General features: G+C 38.0%; 1 protein-coding gene across 5 annotated transcripts in view; it reads left to right on the forward strand.

The window, feature by feature from the left end:
* The window catches only part of Cntn1 (contactin 1), a 321618-nt gene that overhangs the window by 187715 nt on the left and 110380 nt on the right, over positions 1-23523 (forward strand). For all 5 annotated transcript variants that reach the window (XM_042265297.2, XM_042265299.2, XM_042265298.2 and 2 more), the window contains 8 exons: positions 2224-2396; positions 4822-4917; positions 14505-14711; positions 17398-17497; positions 17650-17831; positions 21002-21126; positions 21720-21837; positions 23083-23233. In XM_042265297.2, the coding sequence (XP_042121231.1) occupies positions 2224-2396; positions 4822-4917; positions 14505-14711; positions 17398-17497; positions 17650-17831; positions 21002-21126; positions 21720-21837; positions 23083-23233 (1152 nt within the window). The remainder of the gene's footprint in view (positions 1-2223; positions 2397-4821; positions 4918-14504; positions 14712-17397; positions 17498-17649; positions 17832-21001; positions 21127-21719; positions 21838-23082; positions 23234-23523) is intronic.

A 23523-nucleotide genomic window follows, 5' to 3' on the forward strand; every position in this document is an offset into this window, starting at 1 on the left:
ACACATTTGTTCTAAAAATTATGTGGTTGTTAGACTTACTGCCATGTCCTTTGCACACAGTCATGGGCATGGGCCAGCATCAGTGACAGGTTGTGGAGGAGATTTATTTACAGACATATTTACAGGAAAAGATGCTTAATACTAAGTTAGATGCATTGACTTGACTGTGTAGGTTAAGCACAGATGCTGGACCAAAGCACCAGTGTGATGGTTTCTAAAAAAGCCTCCAGATAGTGTGAAAATCTCAAGCCTATTTTAGTGATACAGATCCAGTGACACTGTCCTCACCAGCAGCCGCCAGACTGGCTTGGAGGCAACCAATCATCAGGTGCTGTGCTCAGTGTTTCGAGGAACACAGCATGGACCGGGCTATTGTCCTTCCCCACACAGAGGCAGTATGAATGAAATGTATTCTGGCAAATATGTCACTGATTCCACCCCACAGGTTTTAGCCAAACAAAATCCCCAGCTTGATCTGGCTTGGGTGTCCATTTATTAATATAGAGAGTGGACAGAGCCAAGTAGATATTAAATCCTGATAGGGAGGTGGCTGCTGCTGACAACAAAATAAAGCTTGAAGGGGAAGAGGAGAGGAGAGGAAAGACTTGTTTGGTGGTAAAGAGGAATGCCTGAAGTTTCTCAAATGCACTGAATTATGGACAAACCACACTGCCTTAGGTAATCACGCAATTTGTCCTTTACCAAGTAGTTTTGTATTTGTAGCATGCCTGTGGTGATGGATTATGCATGGTGGCATCCTGAGAGGTAAGCGGCACAACAGGGATTTCACTTGCCACTCCCTAACCTCGATACACCTTTCCCCATCTCCAGCTCCCAAGCAGCAAGCACTAAAATGAAAATACACATTTAAAGGCATGCACAGGGGGTTCAATACCCATGTCTGAAAACAGACAATGAGCTTTCCCAAACACAGTGAGGCATACATTTTTATGATCTCCCGAACAATCACAGCCAGAGGCAGTCAAGGCAGTAAACACAACTCGGAGCCAATAAATTAGGGGAAAACCCCAACAACTGAAGTTACCTGACTAGGAAACCTGTGTCATGGTCACTCCACACCACTTGCTTTGGTTCCAGCAGGGCCATTCACACATAGTGCTCTGTGTGTGTGTGTGTTATTGAAATTAGCTCCGATGACAGAAAGATGAGAATGGGGAAATGTCCCAGTGACCCAAATTATAAAGACATTCTGACACCATGCATTTTCACCACTCTTCTCACCGGCATCAGAAATGTATTTGGCATCCAAAAAGTAGCCACAGATGCCCCCTGAGCATCTTGGGGGGGACTCTTGATTGACGGTTTTCCTGGGACGTTGCTTTAAGAGATGGACCCGGGCACAGGGTAAAATGATTTGTTACTATCATCTGAAATGAAAGCTCTTTTCTATATGTATTCTTCTCAGCAACTCATGCAAAAACAAACAAAACAAAAAACAAAAAAAAATTGACGTCAACAACAGAAACCAACAAAAACCAGCAGACTTCTATTTATAACACTATCTTCAGCGGGTGGTATTGTTAGCCACAATATTTCCATTGACGCCATGATACATAGGCATATATGGTGGAGAAAAATGCCTTCCACAAACGTTGCCCCTAAAAAAATGTGAAAAGGCACCAGTAAACATGAAATCTAGGCTGAAGATAATCTGATTTCACTAGCTTACTTGTAGCTAGGAGGTAAGACCCAGTGGAGTAATTTAAACTGTGTGATCGCCCCCTGGTGGTGAACCTGTGTTAGTTGCTGCTTCCTTTAGTTTTATTGGAAAATGGCTGGGCTATTTAGCCAGATAAACTGTGCTATTAGCCAGTTTATGTTTTAATTCTTCTGAAGATATGTTTTAATAATTTATATAATGTATCTAGATGTGTATGAAACTACATAGCATTGTATGGCTATCAAATGTGCTCCTGTCTCAACAATAAGGAATTAATCTCTGGAATGAAACTCAGTAACACATTTTTTTTTTTTTCTTATAGGATACCTCATTTAAGATGAGGGAATGTGTCAGGAGTTCACACTTACATTTATGTACCTTAGCTAAGTTATTATGCATGTTTCCAAATACTCAGAATTGCATGTCATTAAGAAATACCACTTCACATGGAGCTAAACTTAAATCACTTAGAGTGATGTTAGCCTGACGGAGTTTCTGGGCTTCGTGACCTTCAGAGTGACATTAATGTCTTTTTTCTTGAGATGGAGAATGAATAATGGGGATGTTGACCTGACAAATGATCGGTACAGTATGGTAGGAGGAAACCTTGTCATCAACAACCCTGACAAGCAGAAAGATGCTGGGGTATACTACTGCTTGGCGTCAAATAACTATGGGATGGTCCGAAGCACGGAGGCGACCCTGAGCTTTGGATGTAAGTAATCATAACTTTTTAAAGGTGGGTTTATTCATGTGAAATTATAAGTGTTTTAATTATTGATAGAGGTCTATATAAATTGGGGGTTTAATCCTGTGATGGTTTACTATCTCGGCTTTTCTCTTCCATTAAAATTACTTCTCCTGGAGAGATGTTTCAGAGGTTGAGTATAATAACTACTCTTCCAGAAGCACCAAATTCAGTTTTCTACCCCCATGTTGAGTGGCTTACAACCACTCATAACTCCAGCTCCATGGAATCCAGTGCCCTCCTTTGGCTTCTGTGGGTAAAAGCAAACACACACACACACACACACACACACACCCCACAATACTGTACACACACATATATTACACACATGTATAAAAATGTATACATGCACATAGACACACAATACACACATATAAGTAAAATTTAAGAAATCTTATTCCTGCAAATATGGATGCACCTACCTTACCATTACAACCACAGTAGTGACACTGTGGTTTATTAAGGAAGTCACGTCCCCTGATCATGTATAGGTGGCAGGTGGTTGTTGGTGAGACAAGTAGCACAATGTGAAAATATCAATTAAAATACAGTAATTCTGAGTGACTGTCGACATATCAGTAAATAAAACTCGAAGAATTCAGCAAAGAGGAAAAAACAGAAAAGAGGCTCCTGGCAAAAATGTGCTGTAGAAGAAATGCATTGTACAGGGTAGTAGGATTTGCGTGGTTAGTTCAGCTTAGGCCAAGTGCTTTGAGTGCTGTAAAGATAATGTAAACGAAACCGGGACCACATTCTGAAGAATCTTGAATGGTTCTCTGCCATCTAGCATCAGTGAAGTGGTGCCAGCATTGTCCATAAAGGCCCCCAGGGGGTGAGAATTAGCTATGAGGAAAGAAACTATCTGAGAGATGCAGGATGCCCTGCGCCTCTCCTAAGATCCCCCATCCCTGAAAATATCTGGCTCTTCAGTGTTTAACTACTGTGGGCTGTAATTAATTCAACTGTATTTTAGTTAGTAGATTGTCTGAAATTGGAATTAAGGCCTTTTTTTTAATGGGGGCCAATAATGGAAAACATTTTTAAAAAATACTTGCTAAAATAAGTTAGAATTTGTTCTAAAGGACAGAGTTACATTGAAGGGGGAGCTGGTTATGGTAATAAATCTCCAGTTTATGATTTTATGTCATGTTTTTATGCCATGTTTCAAGAAAGCAGATCAATTACCAGGAAGGCTGAGATAGGTCAAGAAACAGTAATATTAAAGCAAAGAGAGTTGTAGATAAAACACATCAAACTTAAAAGAAAAACTTCAAGACCTGCACGGCATTGAAGTTTTTTTGTTTTTTAAAGAAAGGCAAGTTAAAAGACAGTAACATTCCTCTGTCACTGCAGTGGCGAGGGAGCTAGGAAAATGACTTTAAGATGAGACTAAACATAAGAGTTTTTGTTCCACATCCAGAGATTAACAGAACTTCACCAAGTTTAGTTAAACATCGAATGAGCAGATGAGGCTAGAAAAGGCATCCAGGCACCATGAGCACCTTGTAAGCAGAGATGTGGCTTTGAGCCTTCCTCTGGAAAAATGTAACAGGGAGTAACAGGGATGACAGCACATGCTTTCCAGAAGCAGATGTGTGTGAAGGGGGGAGGGGGGTAAAAAGCAGTTATTATGGTTGGGTGTGGATCACAGATGAAGAGAAAGAGAGGCAGAAATTAAACAGAACCAATATCAGTAAGAACACGAAGAAGAAGAAGAAGAAGAAGAAGAAGAAGAAGAAGAAGAAGAAGAAGAAGAAGAAGAAGAAGAAGAAGAAGAAGAAGAAGAAGAACAACAACAACAACAACAACAACAACAACAAGAAGAAGAACAAGAAGAACAAGAAGAACAAGAAGAACAAGAACAAGAAGAACAAGAACAAGAAGAACAAGAACAAGAACCAAAGTACTTCAGAATCAAGAAGTGAAACAAGATGTGAGTTTTAAACACACAGATAAAAAGAGAGGTGGAGGGAAATGGATCACTTTCTCCTTATCCAGCTGGGAACCAGTCCTGGGCTCTTTTCCCTGAGTCCCCAAGCACCCGCTGGACTGGATGTGCACCCGTCTCTGCCTCTAGTTTTTGAGGCTTTCTGGCATTGGCTGACCTCACTGTATTTCCCCGCTGAGACTCTCCCTAACCCGAAAGGAACATTTTTAGGTTAGCTGGAACCTTCATGGTTATCGGAATTGTGCGGGCTGCCGTGGGCAAGTCCATGAAGGAACTGGATGGCGCGCGCAAATCCCAGCTAAGAAAACAAGCTGCTTTGCACGGGTGTACAGAGCCAGGCGAGCTCTGCCGCATCGCACACACAAGTTACTGAAAGATCACACTTAACAAATATCTCTTTCTCTTGAGCAGAGTGAACATTTCCCTTTTCCCTTTTGAAATCAGATCTCGACCCCTTTCCTCCTGAGGAGCGTCCAGAGGTGAAAGTGAAGGAGGGTAAAGGCATGGTGCTTCTCTGCGATCCTCCCTACCACTTCCCAGGTAAAAGGGGTGTCTCGGACTATGGACACCCAGGGGATTAAAAGAGGACCTCTGAGTGTTCTAGTATGATAGATATGCTAATAATGATAGTATGCTAATAACTACTTAATTTTTCTAACTATCATGTCCCATCATTAATTTAATGAGATGTCTTCTTTGCATTTGTTGTGTTGTGAACTTTTCCTGGGGCGGGGGCCGGGGGTGGGGGAGGGAGCATCTCACCATGGATAGGACACTCCCCAAAGACTAGCTTGGTGAACCAATGAATTTAACTAGTGTCCCTTACAGGAATATGGGAGAGGTGGTTTTTTACAACAGCATGGGCAACTTCAGAACAGCTACACCACTGAAGAAAATTCTTTCCTCCAGCAGCCACTAACTTCCTATAAGATATGTTAGAATAATGGTGGTGCCATGCCCATAGGACAGCATTCCACAACAGATCACTTTGTGGTCATCACTTATAAGCAGTTGTAGATACTTTTCTGTCCGGGCTCCTTAGTCTCTTGGCCTAATCCTAAGGTTTTCTAGTCATTTTAGTTTATAAATAATAAGTATATTGGATTGTGCCCTAGTTAAATTTCCTATTACATAGGAGAAATTATGAAAGGTTTTTCAGAAATTATGTTAAATATTCAGAAATAGAACAGCACTAAAGAATGATGTATGATCAATCAGTTTTTCAATTAAGTATCTGCAATATACTGTGAATTATAACTAAGCACTAGAAAGGGATAAAGACATGGTAAATTATTTATGTCCTTAGAGTCACTGATCTATGGGAATAATTGTGCATTTCAGAAAGGGAACAAATTAAAAATCATAAGTTAAAAATTCAACTTTGATACATATTTCTTTCATTTATATGGTTAAAATAAAGGCTACTCTAGTATCTATTCATAGTCTTGTTTTCATTTGTTTTATTTATGCCCCTGACAATGAAATAAATGTTTTATGCTTTTATATATTAAATGTGATGTAAAACATATCCATAGGAAATGAAACAGAACATTCTGCTATAAGTAATTTTGTGTGGAATGCACTGACTCCATATGTATTCATAGACATATACACAAATGTATTTCACACAAAATTATACACATTCATTACATGGTAATTTTCATGTATATGAAATTTCATATGCATATATATATATATTTATTTATTTCTAGTTGCTTACAAAATATTGGTAATTTTCTCTGTACTGCAAGAAAGACAATTAATTAGTTCACATAGGAGGGGCATGTTTACAGTGTTATAACAGGCTTCCACTAGAGAGTAGGTTTTTGCTGGAGGAACTGCCAAAACCATGAGTAAATCCATCTCCTCTTCATTGTATTTCCCACAAACAAGCCAATGGCTGCCTGGTGACTCCCTTTGCCTACTCAACAATGGACTAGCTCCAATGACTAAGAGAACCCCTTGTGAGTGCTTTCTCTCAAGTAGAGGCTGCTTATTTCACAGGACACACCAGCAGAACAGAGCAATAAAAGCTGCCAGCCAACAGAGACCCTCTGCGGTGACAGGAGCACTTAAAAGATACAGGATAAAAGAGAGCGGAAGGAGAGGAAAGAGTAGGGTATAAGTTAGATTTTAGAAAGGGCCTTCTTAGGAAGGGACCGTTGACAAAAACCATAAGGAAGTGAAGGAGCTAATAGTATAAGTGCGGTGGGATGGTCTGTATGTTAAATTGCTCTAATTGGTCAATAAATAAAACACTGATTGGCCAGTGGCCAGGCAGGAAGTATAGGCGAGACTAACAGAGAGGAGAATTGAGGGAACAGGAAGGCAGAGGGAATCACTGCCAGCCGCTGCCATGACAAGCAGCATGTGAAGACGCCGGTAAGCCACGAGCCATGTGGCAAGGTATAGATTTATGCAAGGTATAATTTAAGCTATAAGAACAGTTAGCAAGAAGCCTGCCATGGCCATACAGTTTGTAAGTAATATAAGTCTCTGTGATTGGGTCTCTTTACTTGGTTGGGTCTGAGCAGCTGTGGGACTGGCGGGTGACAGAGATTTGTCCTGACTGTGGGCAAGGCAGGAAGACTCTAGCTACATACAAGCATCTTGGAGGACATTCCCGGGAGGTAAGGCTACAAGATTAAGGCCTGAGGCAGGACTGTGGGTACAATACCAGTCAGAGTACCCACAGTAGGGAATGACCTAGAAGGCAGTAAGAAATGTAATGGGAGTTCCAGGAGCTGTGCTGTGGAGGATGTCATCATGCGGGCATAGCAACCATATGCTTATACTTTCAGTGAGATTTACACTCAGAGTGTTGAGCAGAGGAGCCACATGACATGCGTGGTTACTATTTTAAGAAGGGTTGGAGCAGTGGTTTTCACACTGGGTTGCACCTTCACATGGGTTACATATCAGATATTTACAATACAATTCATAACAGTAGCAAAATTAGGAAATTCCTTTTTTTCCCTTTGCCTGATATTTTGATTGTTTTTGTTTTGTTTTTAAGTTTATAACATACGATATTGTGGTAGTTGAAATGTAATTGGCCCTGTAAGCTCATAGGGAGTGGCACTATTGGGAGGTGTGGCCTTGTTGAGGTAGGCATGGCCTTGTTGGAGGAAGTGTGTCACTGTGGGGGTAGGCTTTGGGGTCTCTTTTGCTTAAGTGTCACAGTCCACTTTCTGTTACCTTCTGATCAAGATATAGCTAGCACCGTGTCTGCCTACATGCTACCATGTCCTGCCATGATGTTAGTGGACTAAACCTTTGAAACTGTAAGCCACCACCTCAATGAAATGTTTTCCTTTATAAGAGTTGCCATGGTAATAGTGTCTCTTCACAGCAATAGAAACACTTACTAACACAAATACATTTTATAATGTTCTTTCCACTTCCCCAGCTAGTGCTACCTAGATCCTCTCTACCTGCTACGCATTCAACTTCAGTCTCCCTCCCTCCCTCCCTCCCCCCCTTCCTCTCTCCCTCCCTCCCTCTCGCCCTCCCTCCCTCTCTGTCTCTTTCCCTCATAACAAATAAAACAAAAAGTCGAAAGACACGCCCTCCAAAAAAAAAAGACAAAAGTACCAAAACAACACACACACACACACACACACACACACACACACACACACACACACACAAATAAAAACATGTAAAATAGATTTTGTGTTTGTCAACTACTCAACCTTGAAGTGTGGTTGATGTACCAAGTGAAAGTAACATGCCATTGGAGAAAGCTAGCCTCTTTTCCCATTCCCATCAGATATCAGCTACAAATAGCTTCTTTTTTAGGGCCGGGACTTGAGTCCACTTTTCCATCTTCTTGGATTTTTTTCTGGTTTGAGCCTGTGCAGGTCTTATACTTGTCATAACAATTCTTGTGAGTTTATGTGTGTATCAGTCCTGTTGTGTCTGGAAGATGCTGTTTCCCTGGAGACATCCACCACCTCTGGCTCTTATAATATTTCTGCCTCCCCTTCCAAATAGATTCCTGAGTCTTGACAGCAGGCATTTGGTAAACACATCCCATTTAAGGCTGAGTGCTCCAAAACCTAACATTGTCTGCACATTGTCTACTTGTGGGACTTGATGTCAGCTATCTATTGGAAGAAGAAGCTTCTCTGATGAGGGCTGAATGAGGGACTGATCTAAGTATATATCAGAATATCATTAGGAATAATTTTATTGCTATGTTCCTTTAGCAGAGTATTAGTTGTCTATTGTCTTACTCAGGGTTTCTGTTGCTGTGATGAAACACAGTGACCAAAAAACAAGTTGGGGAGGAAAGGGTTTATTCAACTTACTCTTCCACATCACTGTTCATTAGCAAAAGAAGACAGGCCAGGAACTCATACAGAGCAGGAACAGGAAAACAGGAGCTGATGCAGAGAACATGGAAGGGTGCTGCTTACTGGCTTGCTCAGCCCATTTTCTTAAAGAACTCAGAACCACTGGCCCAGGCATCACCCACAATGGGCTGGGCTCTCTTACATCAATCATTAAGAAAATGTACTACAGGATTGCCTGTGGCCTGATCTTATTGGGGGAATTTTCTCGGTTGAGGCTCCCTCGTTTCAGATGACTTTTACTTGTGACAAGTTGACATAAAACTATCCAGGACATGTTTCCCCCCTAGTGCCATCACCTAGTTAGTCTCAGGTTTGGGTCCATTTTAGTAGTGTCAAGTAGGGATTCTTTATCATGGAGCATTCTATAGGCTGCCACTTTGCTAGAATGACTATGTCCTTTGCCATAGAGAAGCATTTATGCTTCATGAGGTCCCATTTATTCATTATTGGTCTTAATGCCTGTGCTATCTGTGTTTGGTGTTGTTTTGTGCAAAATGATAGATATGAATCTATTTTCATTTTTCTATACACAGTCATCTTGTTTGACCAATACAATTTTTAGGGACACTATCTTCCCAGTGTGTATTTTGGCTTCTTTGTCAAAAATCATGTGTCTATTGGTATATAAAATTATTTCTGGCAGCCGAGCAGTGGTGGCACACGCCTTGAATCCCAGCACTCAGTGGGCAGAGGCAGGCAGATCTCTGTGAGTTCGAGGCCAACCCGAGCTACAGTGTGAGTTCCAGGAAAGGTGCAAAGCTACACAGAGACACCCTGTCTCGAAAAACCAATATACATATTTCTGGCTCTTCAGTCTAATTCAGTTGATCAATATGTCTGTATTTATGTCAGCAGCATGCTTTTTTTTTTAATTAGTATAGATCTGATGTACTACCTAAAATCTGGGATGCTGACACCCCTAACATTTCATTTATTATCTAGGATTATTTTATCTATTCTTGGAATTTTTTGTAGTTTACATGAGTGTAAGATTTTTTTTCCAGTTTCTTGAAGATTGTGTTGGAATTGTGTTGATTGGGATAGCATTAAATCTGTGTATTTCGTTCAGTGGGATAGTCATTTTGATAATTGGTAAATATTACCAGTCGATGAGTATGGAATATATTTGCATCTTCTGGTGTCTTCTTCAGTTTCTTTCTTCAGTGCCTTAAATGTTTTATTATTCAAGGTTTTCACTTGCTGGGATAGAGTTAAATAGGAAGGCTACTGATTTTTTGTATGTTTGTTTTATATCCTGCTACTTTGCTGAAATTGTTTATTGACTATAGAAGCTTCCTGGTGGACTTTTTATCATCTTCTATGTGTAAAATAATATCATCTTCAAGTAAGGATACTTTGACATCTTCCTTCCTTATTTGTATCCCTAGTGTTCTGGCTAAGAGTTCAAGTACTATATTGACTGGGTAGGAGGATAGTGAATAGCCTTGTCTTAACTTGAATTTAATGGAAATGAATTGAATTTCTCTCCATTAGGTTGATTTTTGTGTTGGCTTGCTCTAGTTTGCTTTTATTATGTTGTAGAATGTTCCTTGTATTCCCATTCTCAATGGCAATTTTATCATGAAAGAATACCGGACTTTGTCAATGGCCTTTTCTACATCTGATGAGATGCTCATGTGGTTTTTTTGTTCTTTCATTCATTTTATGTGGTTATGTTTATTGATTTATTATGTTGAATTTACTTTACAAGTATTTTATTTAGAACTTTTGTGTCTGTGTGCCTAAGGGATAGATGTTTATAATTTTCTTCTTTTATTGATTCTTAATGTTGTTTTGGTGTCAGGGTAACAGTAGTTTCATAAAAAGAATTAGGAAATGTTCCTTCAGTTTCTATTTTGTGGAATAATTTGAGGAGTATTGGCATTTTTTGTTCTTTGGAGGATTTGTAGTATTCTGAGCTGAGTCCAACTGGTCTGGGCCTTTTTTTTTTTTTTTGGTTGGGAAACTTTTAATTATTGTTTCTATTTCAGTGGAGGTTATTGGTCTGTTTAACTTGTTTATTTTATCTTAATTTGTTTTGGTGAGTTGTATATATATCAAGAAATCAATTCATACCTTTAGATTTTCCAGTTTTGTAAAATACGGATTTTTAAAGTACATTCTTTTGATTCTCTGAATTTCCCGTGTCTATTGTAATGTCTTCATTTTCATGTTTAATTGTATTAATTTGGATCTTATGTCTTGTTTTTTAGTTAATTGGCTAAAGGTTTGTCAATCTTGTTGATTTTTATCAAGGAACCTACTCTGTTTCATTGATTCTTTATATTTTTTATTGCTTCTATGTCATTATGTCAGCCCTGAATTTGATTATTTCTTTGTGTTTCTCTCTTTTGGGTATTATTTTTCAATGTTTGCCTAAAGCTTTCAAATGAACCCTTAAATTTTTTCTCCTTTAAAAATATTTTATTAGCACTTAATGCAATGAACTTACCTATAAAAACTGCCTCCATTGTGTATCATAGGTTTAGATACATCTGTTTTATTTTTCACTCAATGCTAGAAAGATTTTCATTTCCTTTTAAATTTATGTCTTGACCAGATTTTTATTCAGTAGTTATTTGTTCAGCTACCATGAGTTTTATACTTTCTGCCATTTACTGTTGTTGATATCCAGCTTTTATCCCGTGGTGGTCAAATAGGATGCTGTTACTTCAATTTTCCTATATCTGTTGAGATTTGCTTTGTATCTTAATATAATTTTGAAGAAATTTTGGATGATTTTAGAGAAAGTTCCATGATCTTCTCAGAAGAAATTATATTTTTTATTGTCTGGGGTAATATTTTATTGATGCCGCTAGGTCCTTTTTGATTTATGACATTATTAACGTGAGCATTTGTTTGTTTGTTTGTTTGTTTTTTCTATATGACCTGTCTATTGCTGAAGTAGTATTGAAGTCACCCACTGTCATTGTGTTATATCAGTATTGGATTTTTAACTGTAGTAGTGTTTCTTTTATTATCTTGGGTGCCCTTGTGCTTGGTGCATAGATGTTTACAATAGTAATGACCTCTTGGTGGATTCTTTTCCTCTAATGACTATGTAGCTCAGAAGAAATATCAATCTCTTCTAGTTAGGTTTGGTTTGAAGCCTGTTTTGTCAACTACTGAAATAGTTATGCCTCTTTGCTTCTTGGCACCTTCTGCTTAGAATATCTTTTCCCATCTTTTTATCCTAAGGTGACATCTGTCTTTGATTGTGAGTTATGTGTCTTCAGTGCAGTAGAAAGAAAGATCCTGTCTTCTCATTCATTCTGGTAGTCTGTGTCTTTTTACTGGGAAATTGAATTCTATAATAGTGAAGGTTATTAATGAATAGTGTTTATTAATTAATGGTATTTTGTCATGGTGTGGTTGTTTCACCTTCTTTTGATGAACTGTTTTGTAAATATTTATTTCATGTGTCCTCATGGGTGTAGCTAACCTTGTCTTCACACTGACATTTTTCTTTCAGTTCCTTTTGTAGAGTCGAATTAGTGGACAGAAAATGCTTAAATTTGTTTTTATTTTGAGATATCATGTTTTTCTTTCTCTGTCAACTGTGAAAGATAGTTTTTAGATATAGTACTCTGGGCCAGAATTTGTTATCTCAGAGTTTGTAGAGCATCCATCCAGATCCATCAAGCTTTCAGAGTCTCTGTTGAAAAATCAGGTGTTATTCTAATGGGTCTGTATTTATATATGACTTGTTTGTTTGATTATTTTCTTTTTGTTTTGTTTTTACTTTATAGCTTTTAATATCTTTTCTTTGTTCTGTCCATTTAGTGTTTTTAATTACTATGTGTTGTGACAGGCGATTTCTTTACTGGTCCTATTAGGAATTCTGTATGCCTGTCATTACTTGATAGAAATGTTTTTTCTTTAGATCAGGGAATTTTCTTTTATGGTTTTGTTTTATCATATATATATGTATACGTATGTATATGTATATGTATATGTATATGTATATGTATATGTATATGTATATGTATTATGTGCCTTTGACCTGGTTCTTTTCCTTTCCTCTATATCTATCATTTGTAGATTTGGTCTTTTCATAGTATCCCAGATTTTCTAAAGGTTTTAAGTCTGGGTTTTTATTGTTGTTGTTTTACATTTAGCATTTTCTTTGACACAGCTATCCATTTCCTCTATCTTGTCTTCCACACTCAAAAACCTCTTCCACATCTTGAACCCCATTCGTGAGGCTGACCTCTGAGATTTTTGTTTGATATCTTGTTTTTCTTTATTTTTAGTTTTTAGTTTGAATTTTCTTTAGAGATTCTACTTTTTGTTTGTTAAATTCTACTTTCATGTTTTAAATTGTTTTCATTATTTCATTCAACTGTGTTCTCATGGTCTTCATTAAGGCATTTATTCATATCCTCCTTAAGAACATTGGAACATATTTATAATTGGTATTTTTGAAGTCCTTTCTTAATGTCCTTCAGTTAAATTGCTTTTCTCAGGGCATATTAATTACAATATGGTTGCTGACTTTTGGAGGAGGCATACTGTCATGGTTATTCATATTCATGTTTTGGAAGATAGGCATCTGGAGTTGCCATGTTTGAAGTAATTCTTGAAGTAGGCATCCGCTCTTATCTTGGTTAGTCATTGCTTACTATGGGTTCTATCAGTGTGTGGGGCTGTGGCGTCTCTGATTCCCAGCCAAGAAATGTGGCTGTGTGGTCCCCGATTAGAGTGATTCTGTGGTTCCATCCAGAGTCACAGGGATGGGATACACTAGAAGGAATGACAAAAGCAGAAGTGGAGAAGAACTAGGGGACCCTGGACCCTGAGTCCCACCTAAGACCTAGTCTCATGGAGGTGATGGTAGGCTAGGAGGAGGGACTGAGCCAATTGAGTGGCCACAGGTTTAAGAGTGGAGAGACTTGGATGAAAGATGTGAAGGAGAATAAAGCTCACCTACCAGAGTCCCAGCCAAATATGGAAGCTGTGGGTCCCTGGTGGAGCTGTCTTCAATGTCAGCAGGCACACACAAATAAAATGAATTATTTTTTAAAGATAATTATATTACATATTGCCTAATATTAAGAAAACCAGCAACGTGCTTTTCTTCCATTTGTGTGTTTTTTATTTTTATTTATTTATTTTTGTTTTTTGAGACAGGGTTTCACTGTGTAGCTTTGGAGCCTGTTGTGGAACTTGCTCTGTAGACCAGGCTAGCTTCGAACTCACAGAGATCTGCTGCCTCTGCCTTCTGAGTGCTGGGATTAATGGCATGCACCATCACTGCCCAGCTGTGGTTTTTATTTTTTAATATGACAATATATTTAAATTAAATATATATTTAATTTAAGTTGAAGCACTGAAACCAGACATCTAGCCAATAAACTGAGTTGCCTTGAGCTTACGTATGAATTCGAGTAGGAAAGACAGACTATGAGCTGTGTAACTATCAGACCTGCATTCAGATTCTCAGTTCTCAACAGTCATGAACACTCTGTGAAAGTTGTTTAACCTATTTCAGTTCATTCACCAATGAAGTGGAAGAAAGAATGTTGAGACTCTGGGAAGTGCTAGAGATAGATAACTGATAGATGCAGAGAGGGAGATTCAATTGTTTACCATGCCAATTATATTCTTGAAAAGATGGTAGCTATGAAAAAAATGTGTTCTGGCTCAAGTTTGAATATCTACTGATAGATATATAACCTCTGACAGACTGTACACTGTTTTGTAGTTAGAAAACAAAATCTTCACTTACAAAGAAGAGCATACTATTTAGTGGGCAATATTTTCTTCTAGATGATCTTAGCTACCGCTGGCTCCTGAATGAATTTCCTGTATTTATCACAATGGATAAACGAAGATTTGTGTCTCAGACGAATGGCAATCTCTACATTGCCAACGTTGAGTCTTCTGATAGAGGCAACTACTCCTGCTTTGTGTCCAGTCCTTCTATTACAAAAAGTGTGTTCAGCAAATTTATACCTCTCATTCCAATACCTGAACGTAAGTATCTTATTTGTTACACTGTTTTTGCATAGTTATCTGTTTACAGTACATTTATAATAATGTTCTGCTGTTTTCCTGGGGAGGGCAGCATATAGTGCATACTGGGTGGATGACTTAGTCTCTAACATTTGAGGTTCTATTTCATTCGTAAAATTATGCTAAAATGGCCAAGTTCCTATTCATTGCTTCTAGCTTAGGAATTATATGGAGGGTTGATTTATTAGTTCAAGATCCCCACAGAATTACCATAGAAATATCTGGGATCTGCTTTTTGTTTCATGACCATTTCCATTTGATAGTAAATTTGTAATGAGATTAAATACTTAGGTCACATAATAAAAGAATAATCACATAATTAGAAAAAGATATTGACGATTTTAAGCAACTATTTACATGGTACAAATAAATATAAATAATTGCCATTTCTGCTTTAAGTAATTAGCATATATTACTGTGACCTGTGTGCTGGGGTCATACTCCACTTCCATTTTAACTTTTGAAAGATTTTTTTCTATAAATTTTCAACATGCGCACTACTTGAGGTGTGCTCTATCACAACACGGCACATGTGTTTCTCTGATCCCACCTTAACCCTAGCTCTTCTGCTAAGTTAGCAGTAGTGAACGCACTCTTCATAACTGACCTGTTTGCTTCCTCTCTTCCCATAAATGTGCAAAGTGCCACAGTGCCACCGACATTCTCCTGTCCCTTCTCCTTGTCAGGGAACAGTCACACCATCGATATTCAGCAAATACTGTTTGACTTTCTGGCTCATCCGTTCTGGCTTCACTGTTTTGCAAGGTTCAATGTACCCTCTGAAAAGGGGCCTGGATTATCTTTCCTACTCTGTTTCACAAGTGCACTTCCCCTCCATCTTCTGCACATTTCCTTACTTCCTGTCTCAGTGGTGGACCGATCTCTACAGCCAATTCCGTCAGCTGCTCTGGCTCACATCCCATTTGGTTCAGGACTTCCCCAAATACCTTCTTATCCTTTACTGTCTCATAATCTGATCTTCTCATTCTACATGTTCTTTCCTATTCAATGAAGGCCATGTGAAATAATCATAAGAAATTCATATTTATTCAATCAAAGGACAGTTTTCAGACCCCATTCTTTTTGGTATTTGACAATTTTCATCTGCCTCTCATGGATTTTCCTCTCATTTTCTCAAGGCTCACCTCCCTCTTCTAGCATGTCTCATACAGCTCGACTCACCAAATGTTCCTCTTTCTCATGTTTCTCTCTGGTTGTTTCTAGATATTCTCACTAAACTACACGTTTTTAGTCGTGGTCGTGTGAATGGATTTTTCACATCTCTAGCTTTTTCTTATGTTTAGACTTTAGTTATGTCTTCATCCTGGACTTGTCCCACAGAACTCTCAAGCATGTGAAGTGTTCAGAACAAACCCATTGCGTTCCCACAAAGCCCCTCTTCCTCCTAGTATTCTTCAGGCAGATTGGCTGTAACTGCTTGTGCTTCCTAACCAGCAACATTTGTATGTATCAGTTCTTCCCTTCCTCTGATGTTCAGAACAGCTCACTTTGTGGCTTTTAATTAAATCATATGTAAGCCACTTGGAAGTTCTCAGAAAAAACATGAAATGCAAATTCTGATTTCAGAAGCCTTAAAACTGCCATCAAGGTCTCACCTTGAGCCAAAGGTAAGATCTAGATTACTCCTCTTACCAAATCCCACTGGTATTTACTCACTGACAAAATTAATCTCAAATCATTCAATACCTTGTTCTCAGGCCTTTTGCTTTGTACATTCAGCTGATCTTTAGGCCATATATTTTAACATTGTTTGACTTCCTCCATATTTTCTTTAATCCTCTGAACAATCTTAGAGCTTTGTCACGAACTGGTTCAATTTCGTTTCCATTTTTGCCTAAGATTCCCATATCCACTCTGAAATTCTGAACTCCTTATTTGCTGACTACTCTTTCAGACTAATTAATTTTTTTTGCCTTCTGTATTGTCATGGTATGTTCATTTATTTATTTTTATGCAGTATAAAATCATGCAGTACACAATCATGCTTTGATGGTTAATAATGCATGAAGCCCTTTAGATCCTGTTTCTTCCAGTACATATATCATATGTACTGGTACATATACCAGGACTGATATGCTGAACAATGGTGACATGTAATATCTGTAATGCAACATTAGCACTCTCACAATAAGAGTGATCATGTGATGGTAATGGCCTCTCTCTGTCATTTCTCTTACTCCATTTCCTTAGTTTCTGAGGATAATTCTTTCTCCCATTTCTCTTTGCTCAATCCACCTTTTTTCTCACTTCCTTCTCTTTCTTCCCTTCCATTTTCCATATTCCCATTTCTTTCTTCTTCTCCAACTTCTTCACGCACCTTATAGCACTGATCACAGTTTTTTATACGTGTTTGAAGCTCCTTAAAAGAGACCTTGAATTTTTGTAGTTGATTTAGTCTGATTAGTTACAGGTATCAGAATGTATAATGAAGTTCATACTTGCACACATTGTATATAAACAAACAAATCTATATATTGGGACAAATGATACCTATGTAGAGAAATGTAGAGAAAAATGTCCATATTGGTGCAGTTCTAAACTACAAAATTTCATGATGCTAAAAAATAAAAAATATATATTGTGAATTATATATTATGGGTGTCTGTCTTTTCTTTTTTAATATTAGGAACAACAAAGCCATATCCTGCTGATATTGTAGTGCAGTTCAAGGACATATATACCATGATGGGCCAAAATGTGACTTTAGAGTGTTTTGCTCTTGGAAAGTAAGTATGCTTGTGCTTTTCCTTGACATGTATAGAAACAAAGTAGGTGTTATGCCTTTTCAGGAAATAAATGACGTAAGTGCTTAGCTATAGATGCCAGGCTGTTTTCTTAAACCCTGTAGATCTTGAGCTTTTGTATTTTCGATTTCAAGCCCTGTTCCTGATATCCGATGGCGGAAGGTGCTAGAACCAATGCCTAGCACGGCTGAGATAAGCACCTCAGGGGCTGTCCTCAAGATCTTCAACATCCAGTTAGAAGACGAAGGCATCTATGAATGTGAGGCTGAGAACATTAGAGGAAAGGACAAACACCAGGCAAGAATTTATGTGCAAGGTAAGTATTTTAATTTTCTATGCGTGCTACCAATGTCTTATTCAAAGGCGTTTCCATACTTGAAGAACTATTATAAAATGACAGTTTTAAAATAAATGATATATATTATATTATTCAGATAAGTGAGATATTTACCTTATGTCAAATTACATTACAACTCTGAGTTACAGCCAGTATGAACTTATACTTTTGGTATCATGATTATAGTAAGAGATTGATAGTTGTTGATAATTTTCAAAAATATTGCTCATTTAATCTTCTATCATTCTCTTTTCTTTAGTATCTTTATTTATAGAAGAACCTATGCATTATGGCTTTAAATTTGAGTCAGTAGTTTACAAGGTTTAATATGCCTCAAAATTCCCTGAGGGGCTTAATAAGGTATTGGCTATTGGGCCTTCCTTAGAATTTCTGACTCAGAAGAATACTAGGAGCTTCAGAATATGTATTTCTTAAAAAAAAAAAATCCCCAGATGCTCATGTTACTGAAGCTAGAGAGCCCCTGGTGTAAGGAATCACCTCTTTTTAATTTAACAAAATTACTTTGGTGCAAGTCCTTGATCCTCATCCACCAGAGTAAGTATATCTGGGAAGACAGAATTTTTTTCCCTGGGAACTCAGAATTTAATTTTTTCTTAAAATTTATTAAATTTTATTTACCTGTATATGTGTTTTGCCTTCATGTATTTATATGTATGACATGTGTGCCTGGTGCCTGTAGAGGCCAAAAGAGGGTATTAGATCCCCTGAAACTGTAGATACTGATGGTTATGAGTGCCATGTCCATACTGAGAATTTAATGCAAGTTTTCTACAAGAGCAACACATGCTCTTAATCACTTAGCCATGTCTCCAGACTCGGAACTTCTTGAGAATGAAAGCACTATTATAACTTTCCATAATATGGAATAAACACTAGGTTTCAATACATTTATTCTCATTTTTTTTTGTTTGTTCTGTGCCATGGTCTCTCTCTTTATCCCAGTGGTCCTGAAACTCCCTACCTAGACCAGGCTGACCCCAAACTCACAGCAATCCACTTGCCTCTGCTTCCTGCTGTTTTGCTGTGTTTTCAACACTGGTTAATGCTTAATTTATCTTCTGCTAGTCTCTCCCAAACATAAATGTTGACAGACTCTGAAGTCTAAAAAGTTTGTCTCCATATCTGGTTGTAGTCTGTCTTAATTCACTCCGATGTTTTTCTCGTGAGTACTTGTTATTGAAACCTTTCTTCTGTAATCACCCAGAATGTCTGGTTGCTAAAGCTGATCATTTCTCAGCTCTATCTGATCAGATATGACAGCATCAGCAGCCACACTTATCCACCTCTCCTCTCTGCTTCATTTTCTGTGCTTGGGACCTGGACCCCACGCTTCATTTGCACATACCATTCTCATGTCCCCCTCACAGTCCTCCTACTCACACGATTTTCACACTGAGTGATCAGAGGCAGTAATTGACCTTCTCTGTATCCTTCTATGGTTTCATCTATGGACATGATTTTAAAAATCCACAGCCTTAGAGATCTGATCTAGATATGTCCCCTGAGCCACAGACTTGACTATCCAATGGCTTAACCTCATTAACATGACACATAGCAAGTGTGTGTGAAATGGCTTCCAATGGAAGAAAATTATTTGTGGGCCGCTTGAATTTCTTTAATAATATCACCACTTTTGCATTGGGTCCATTGATTATAGATAAGGTTTTTTCAATGCATTTAGAAAACTTCAGGTTCTCAGTAGAGTAAAATTCTGAACTGTCAAATATCTAAGGCCTTAAAAGGATCAATGTGACAGAGCAGGTATTTGTATGAGGTCATTTAAAAGAGCGTCATTTCTCCTTTACTAGTAAGATATCTTCATTTTTATCTTTATGTTTACGCAAACTATCTTCAAAAACTATATAATGGAACCACATACGGAGTTCACTGTGGTGATTCTATTATTTATGCTTACCATTGTATTATGTATTGTGACATCTATGTGGCACTCTGGGAGGACAAGGTAGCAGAGATGTCATTAAAGTACTGAAGAGATTCTGTACAAAATAAAATGTGTATTCAGCTAGAAAATTCACCAGCATTCAACTTCTGAAAGTTCTTCCCAGATGTTACAAACAAATGGTTAGTGAAAACAAGAAGCTAATCAGACTGCATACTACAAAGTGTGCATAAAGAGACATGTGTTTAATCTGTGTATTGGTTTAATATTGATAGTCTGTGGAGCTCAGAAAATATTTTCTGGTTTCATATATCTACATTTGTAGTCAGATGTGCATGTTACTTTCTACAGACAATAAATACAAAACAAAATTTAATTTTCAATAAAAAAGTAAATAAAATGGTCTCCTCCCCTAAGAGTTCTCTCTGTGTTCCTTTTCTTATTTTATACTATTTACTTACATTTGTTTAGGCTGCTTAGGTAACTGAAATACTTAACAAGACTGATTTTTCACATAGAAACACTCTTTTTCCTTTGTGGAAATTTCTAGCATTTTTTTTTCATTTTTTTACAACAACCACATAGATAAAAATAAAAACTGAGACTGAATTCCATTTCACTCAAGCAGGAGTTTCCCTAATGAGAGCTATGAAGGAGCTGCTATATGATGATATAATGATATATAATATATAGCCAGTTGAAGCATAGCTCTTCTAAAAAAATCTCAATTGTAATTTTGGCATATCTGAAAGATTCAAGTTATAAGGGACAAATCAATTAATTTAGCATTTATCTTGAATTAGCTTTTAAAATTGTAAATTAAAATCACTATTTAACAGGGCTAGAAAGATGCTTCAGAAATTCAAAGCACTCCTTGCTCTTTCATAGGACAGGAATTCAGTTCTCAGCCCCCATCTCAGGTGGCTCCAACTGCCTATAGCTCCAGCTCCAGGGGACCCAGTGCTCTCTGGCCTTTAGGATGAAGGCACACACATACACATACATAAACATAAATAAATCTGGAAGCATAATTACTAGCTAAATTACAGTCATCTTATTCTATGATAATATATGGGTTTTTTTATAATATAGACTTTATAATATAGACCTGTGTAAGCAGACATACGACATCTGATATATTGACCAGAATAGAGCTAACAAAATGCAAAATTTAGGCTCTTGAGATTATGATGGGTATTGAGACACTTGTAACGTCCCTCCTTTGCAGCATTTCCTGAATGGGTAGAGCATATCAATGACACCGAGGTGGACATAGGCAGTGACCTCTACTGGCCTTGTATAGCCACAGGGAAGCCCATCCCAACCATCAGATGGCTGAAAAATGGATATGCGGTAAGTATGTTAAAGTGCCTGACTGTCCCCGAATCCGTTTCCAGGCAGCCACAGAATGGTGGCTAGAGTAAGGGTCCTTGGGCCTTGAAGTAGAAATCTTCCTTGAAAAACAAAAGTATCTTCTCTCGGTTTCAACAGCTTTCTGTAATCGTATCTTTACCTCTCTCTTTTTTTCCTTATTTTTCCTGTGTTCCACGTCCCCCTTCCTGTTGAACCATGTCCACTCATATTGTCCCCTCTTTGCCACTGTTTCCCTGAACCCCACAGAAACAGAGGTAAGAGAGACGCGCTAAGTCCTACCCTAGCCTTGAGACAAGTGGCAGCGGTGGGCCCCTTCTCTACCTTCCCACTATAATCTCACAGCTGGTCCAAAGGGGAAAAAGTGGACTCTCAGCTCTGTAAGATGAATAGGACAAGGGCCACTGGGCATGGTAAGTGGGTTGGTCTTCTCCATGCCATGAAAACCACAGTCTGTGCATCTTAGGAGAGAATGGGAGTGGATGAACACAACGTATGTTCAGCATTAACATAAAGGTGGATGGAGAGTTGACGTCCGTGTTCCTCAAAGCCATGCCTTTTCTCTTACTCTTCAGTATCACAAAGGGGAACTGAGACTGTATGACGTGACCTTCGATAATGCTGGGATGTACCAGTGCATAGCAGAAAACGCGTATGGATCCATTTACGCAAACGCCGAGCTCAAGATCCTAGGTCAGTATCCTTTCCAAATTCTGACAAATGTTTATCAAACATATAAAATGGTGAAAGAGTATCCATAGCTCATATTCAGTTTCACTTTACTTTTGTTAGATGCACAACACACACTGGTTACATGTTTTTGGATTGCCAGTTATTAAAATTCACACTAAAGGAACAGTGAAATAGACTAAATATTTGCTGTAAAAAGCGACTTCCTCAGAGCAGCTTCTGTGGTAGCAACACTCAGAACTTGTTATGTGTGCATAATCCAGTCCCAGCATCAACCTACCTACCAAGCAGACATTTTAATAAGATGCTCAGATGATTTTGATAGGCAGTTATAGTTTAAGAATCACTAAACTAAATGATAAGGAGTCAAATGCACACCAGCCTGAAAAGTGTCCCCAGAAGAGACAGGCTGCAGATGACTGGAACACATTGTGTCTAATAGCCATGGTGATTCAGCAGTGAACTAGATAGAGGAATGTAGAAGGCATAGAGCATACCTTCACTGGGGTTGCCAGCTATAAGACTCCGTGTCTGGACTTCACAATTACTATTCTGAGCTGCGCCTTGAAGATGAACTTCGGCTATGTCATGTGCTCCTTAACCAATTGTTTGGGTCCACTGTTCTCCTAGCTGTCTGTAGGTAGGTTCTGAAGAACTGGATTTGTTCCTCAAAGAGTGTATGCATTCTGTTGGTGCATAGTGAATAGACAGTTAAGTGGGATTCCATTATTCATTGAAAAGAGTTTTCCTATTCAAATATTAATTCTACCTGTCAACTACCTGTGACACCATAAAAAAATTGTACCAATTTAGTAGATTGCAATTCTTCTATTAGTATCTTGAGGTATACTGAGTGGAAGGACTGTGAGCATATGTGAAAATTTATATTAATATAACATTTGTAGTATACAGAGTTCTCTCCATCTTTTTCACTAAGTTTCCCTTGTGAACATTAAAACAGAATGATTGAATTCAAGATGCCTTTTAGGTGAACAGGTACATAACATATGATTTAAACTAAAATCTGTGGTGATTGATAAAGTTATCAGCAATTGTCCATTTGAACTGAGCAGATGTTATTAAATTACTGAATAAAAAGTTATGTATGAAATGCCCATCAACTATAACTGATCATATTTACCTCAGTCCTTCCTTTAGATTACTGATCTCTAAAAGGAGCTGCAATACAGAAGTAATATTTGGGTTTGCTAGCAAAAAGAGAATGATAATCCTTTGTTTACCTTGTAGCTTTAGCTCCAACTTTTGAAATGAATCCTATGAAGAAAAAGATCTTGGCTGCTAAAGGAGGAAGAGTTATCATTGAATGTAAACCCAAGGCTGCACCCAAACCCAAGTTTTCATGGAGCAAAGGGACGGAGTGGCTTGTCAACAGCAGCAGGTCAGGTCAGACTGGGACTGAGCTGATGTTCACTGGCTCCTGAGCTCTTACGATATCGCTGTGCTTAGTGTCTTTAAAAATTTAAAGTCAGCCTCGTGGCTTCCTCATGGAGTCTCCAAGTTCAGTTTTTGATTGCTATTTTAACTCATTAGCAGCTCAGTGTCAACAATCACTTTAGAATAAAGTGTTCATGTGCAAGAATTTTTGAATGTTGTAAATAATTATATATATGTAAATGTTTGTATCTGTAGATGATAAATACAAATATGAATTGTTTGAAATTAAAGTCT

This window comes from Peromyscus maniculatus, chromosome 20 (assembly GCF_049852395.1).
Source record: "Peromyscus maniculatus bairdii isolate BWxNUB_F1_BW_parent chromosome 20, HU_Pman_BW_mat_3.1, whole genome shotgun sequence".
NCBI classification, from domain to species: Eukaryota; Metazoa; Chordata; class Mammalia; order Rodentia; family Cricetidae; genus Peromyscus; species Peromyscus maniculatus.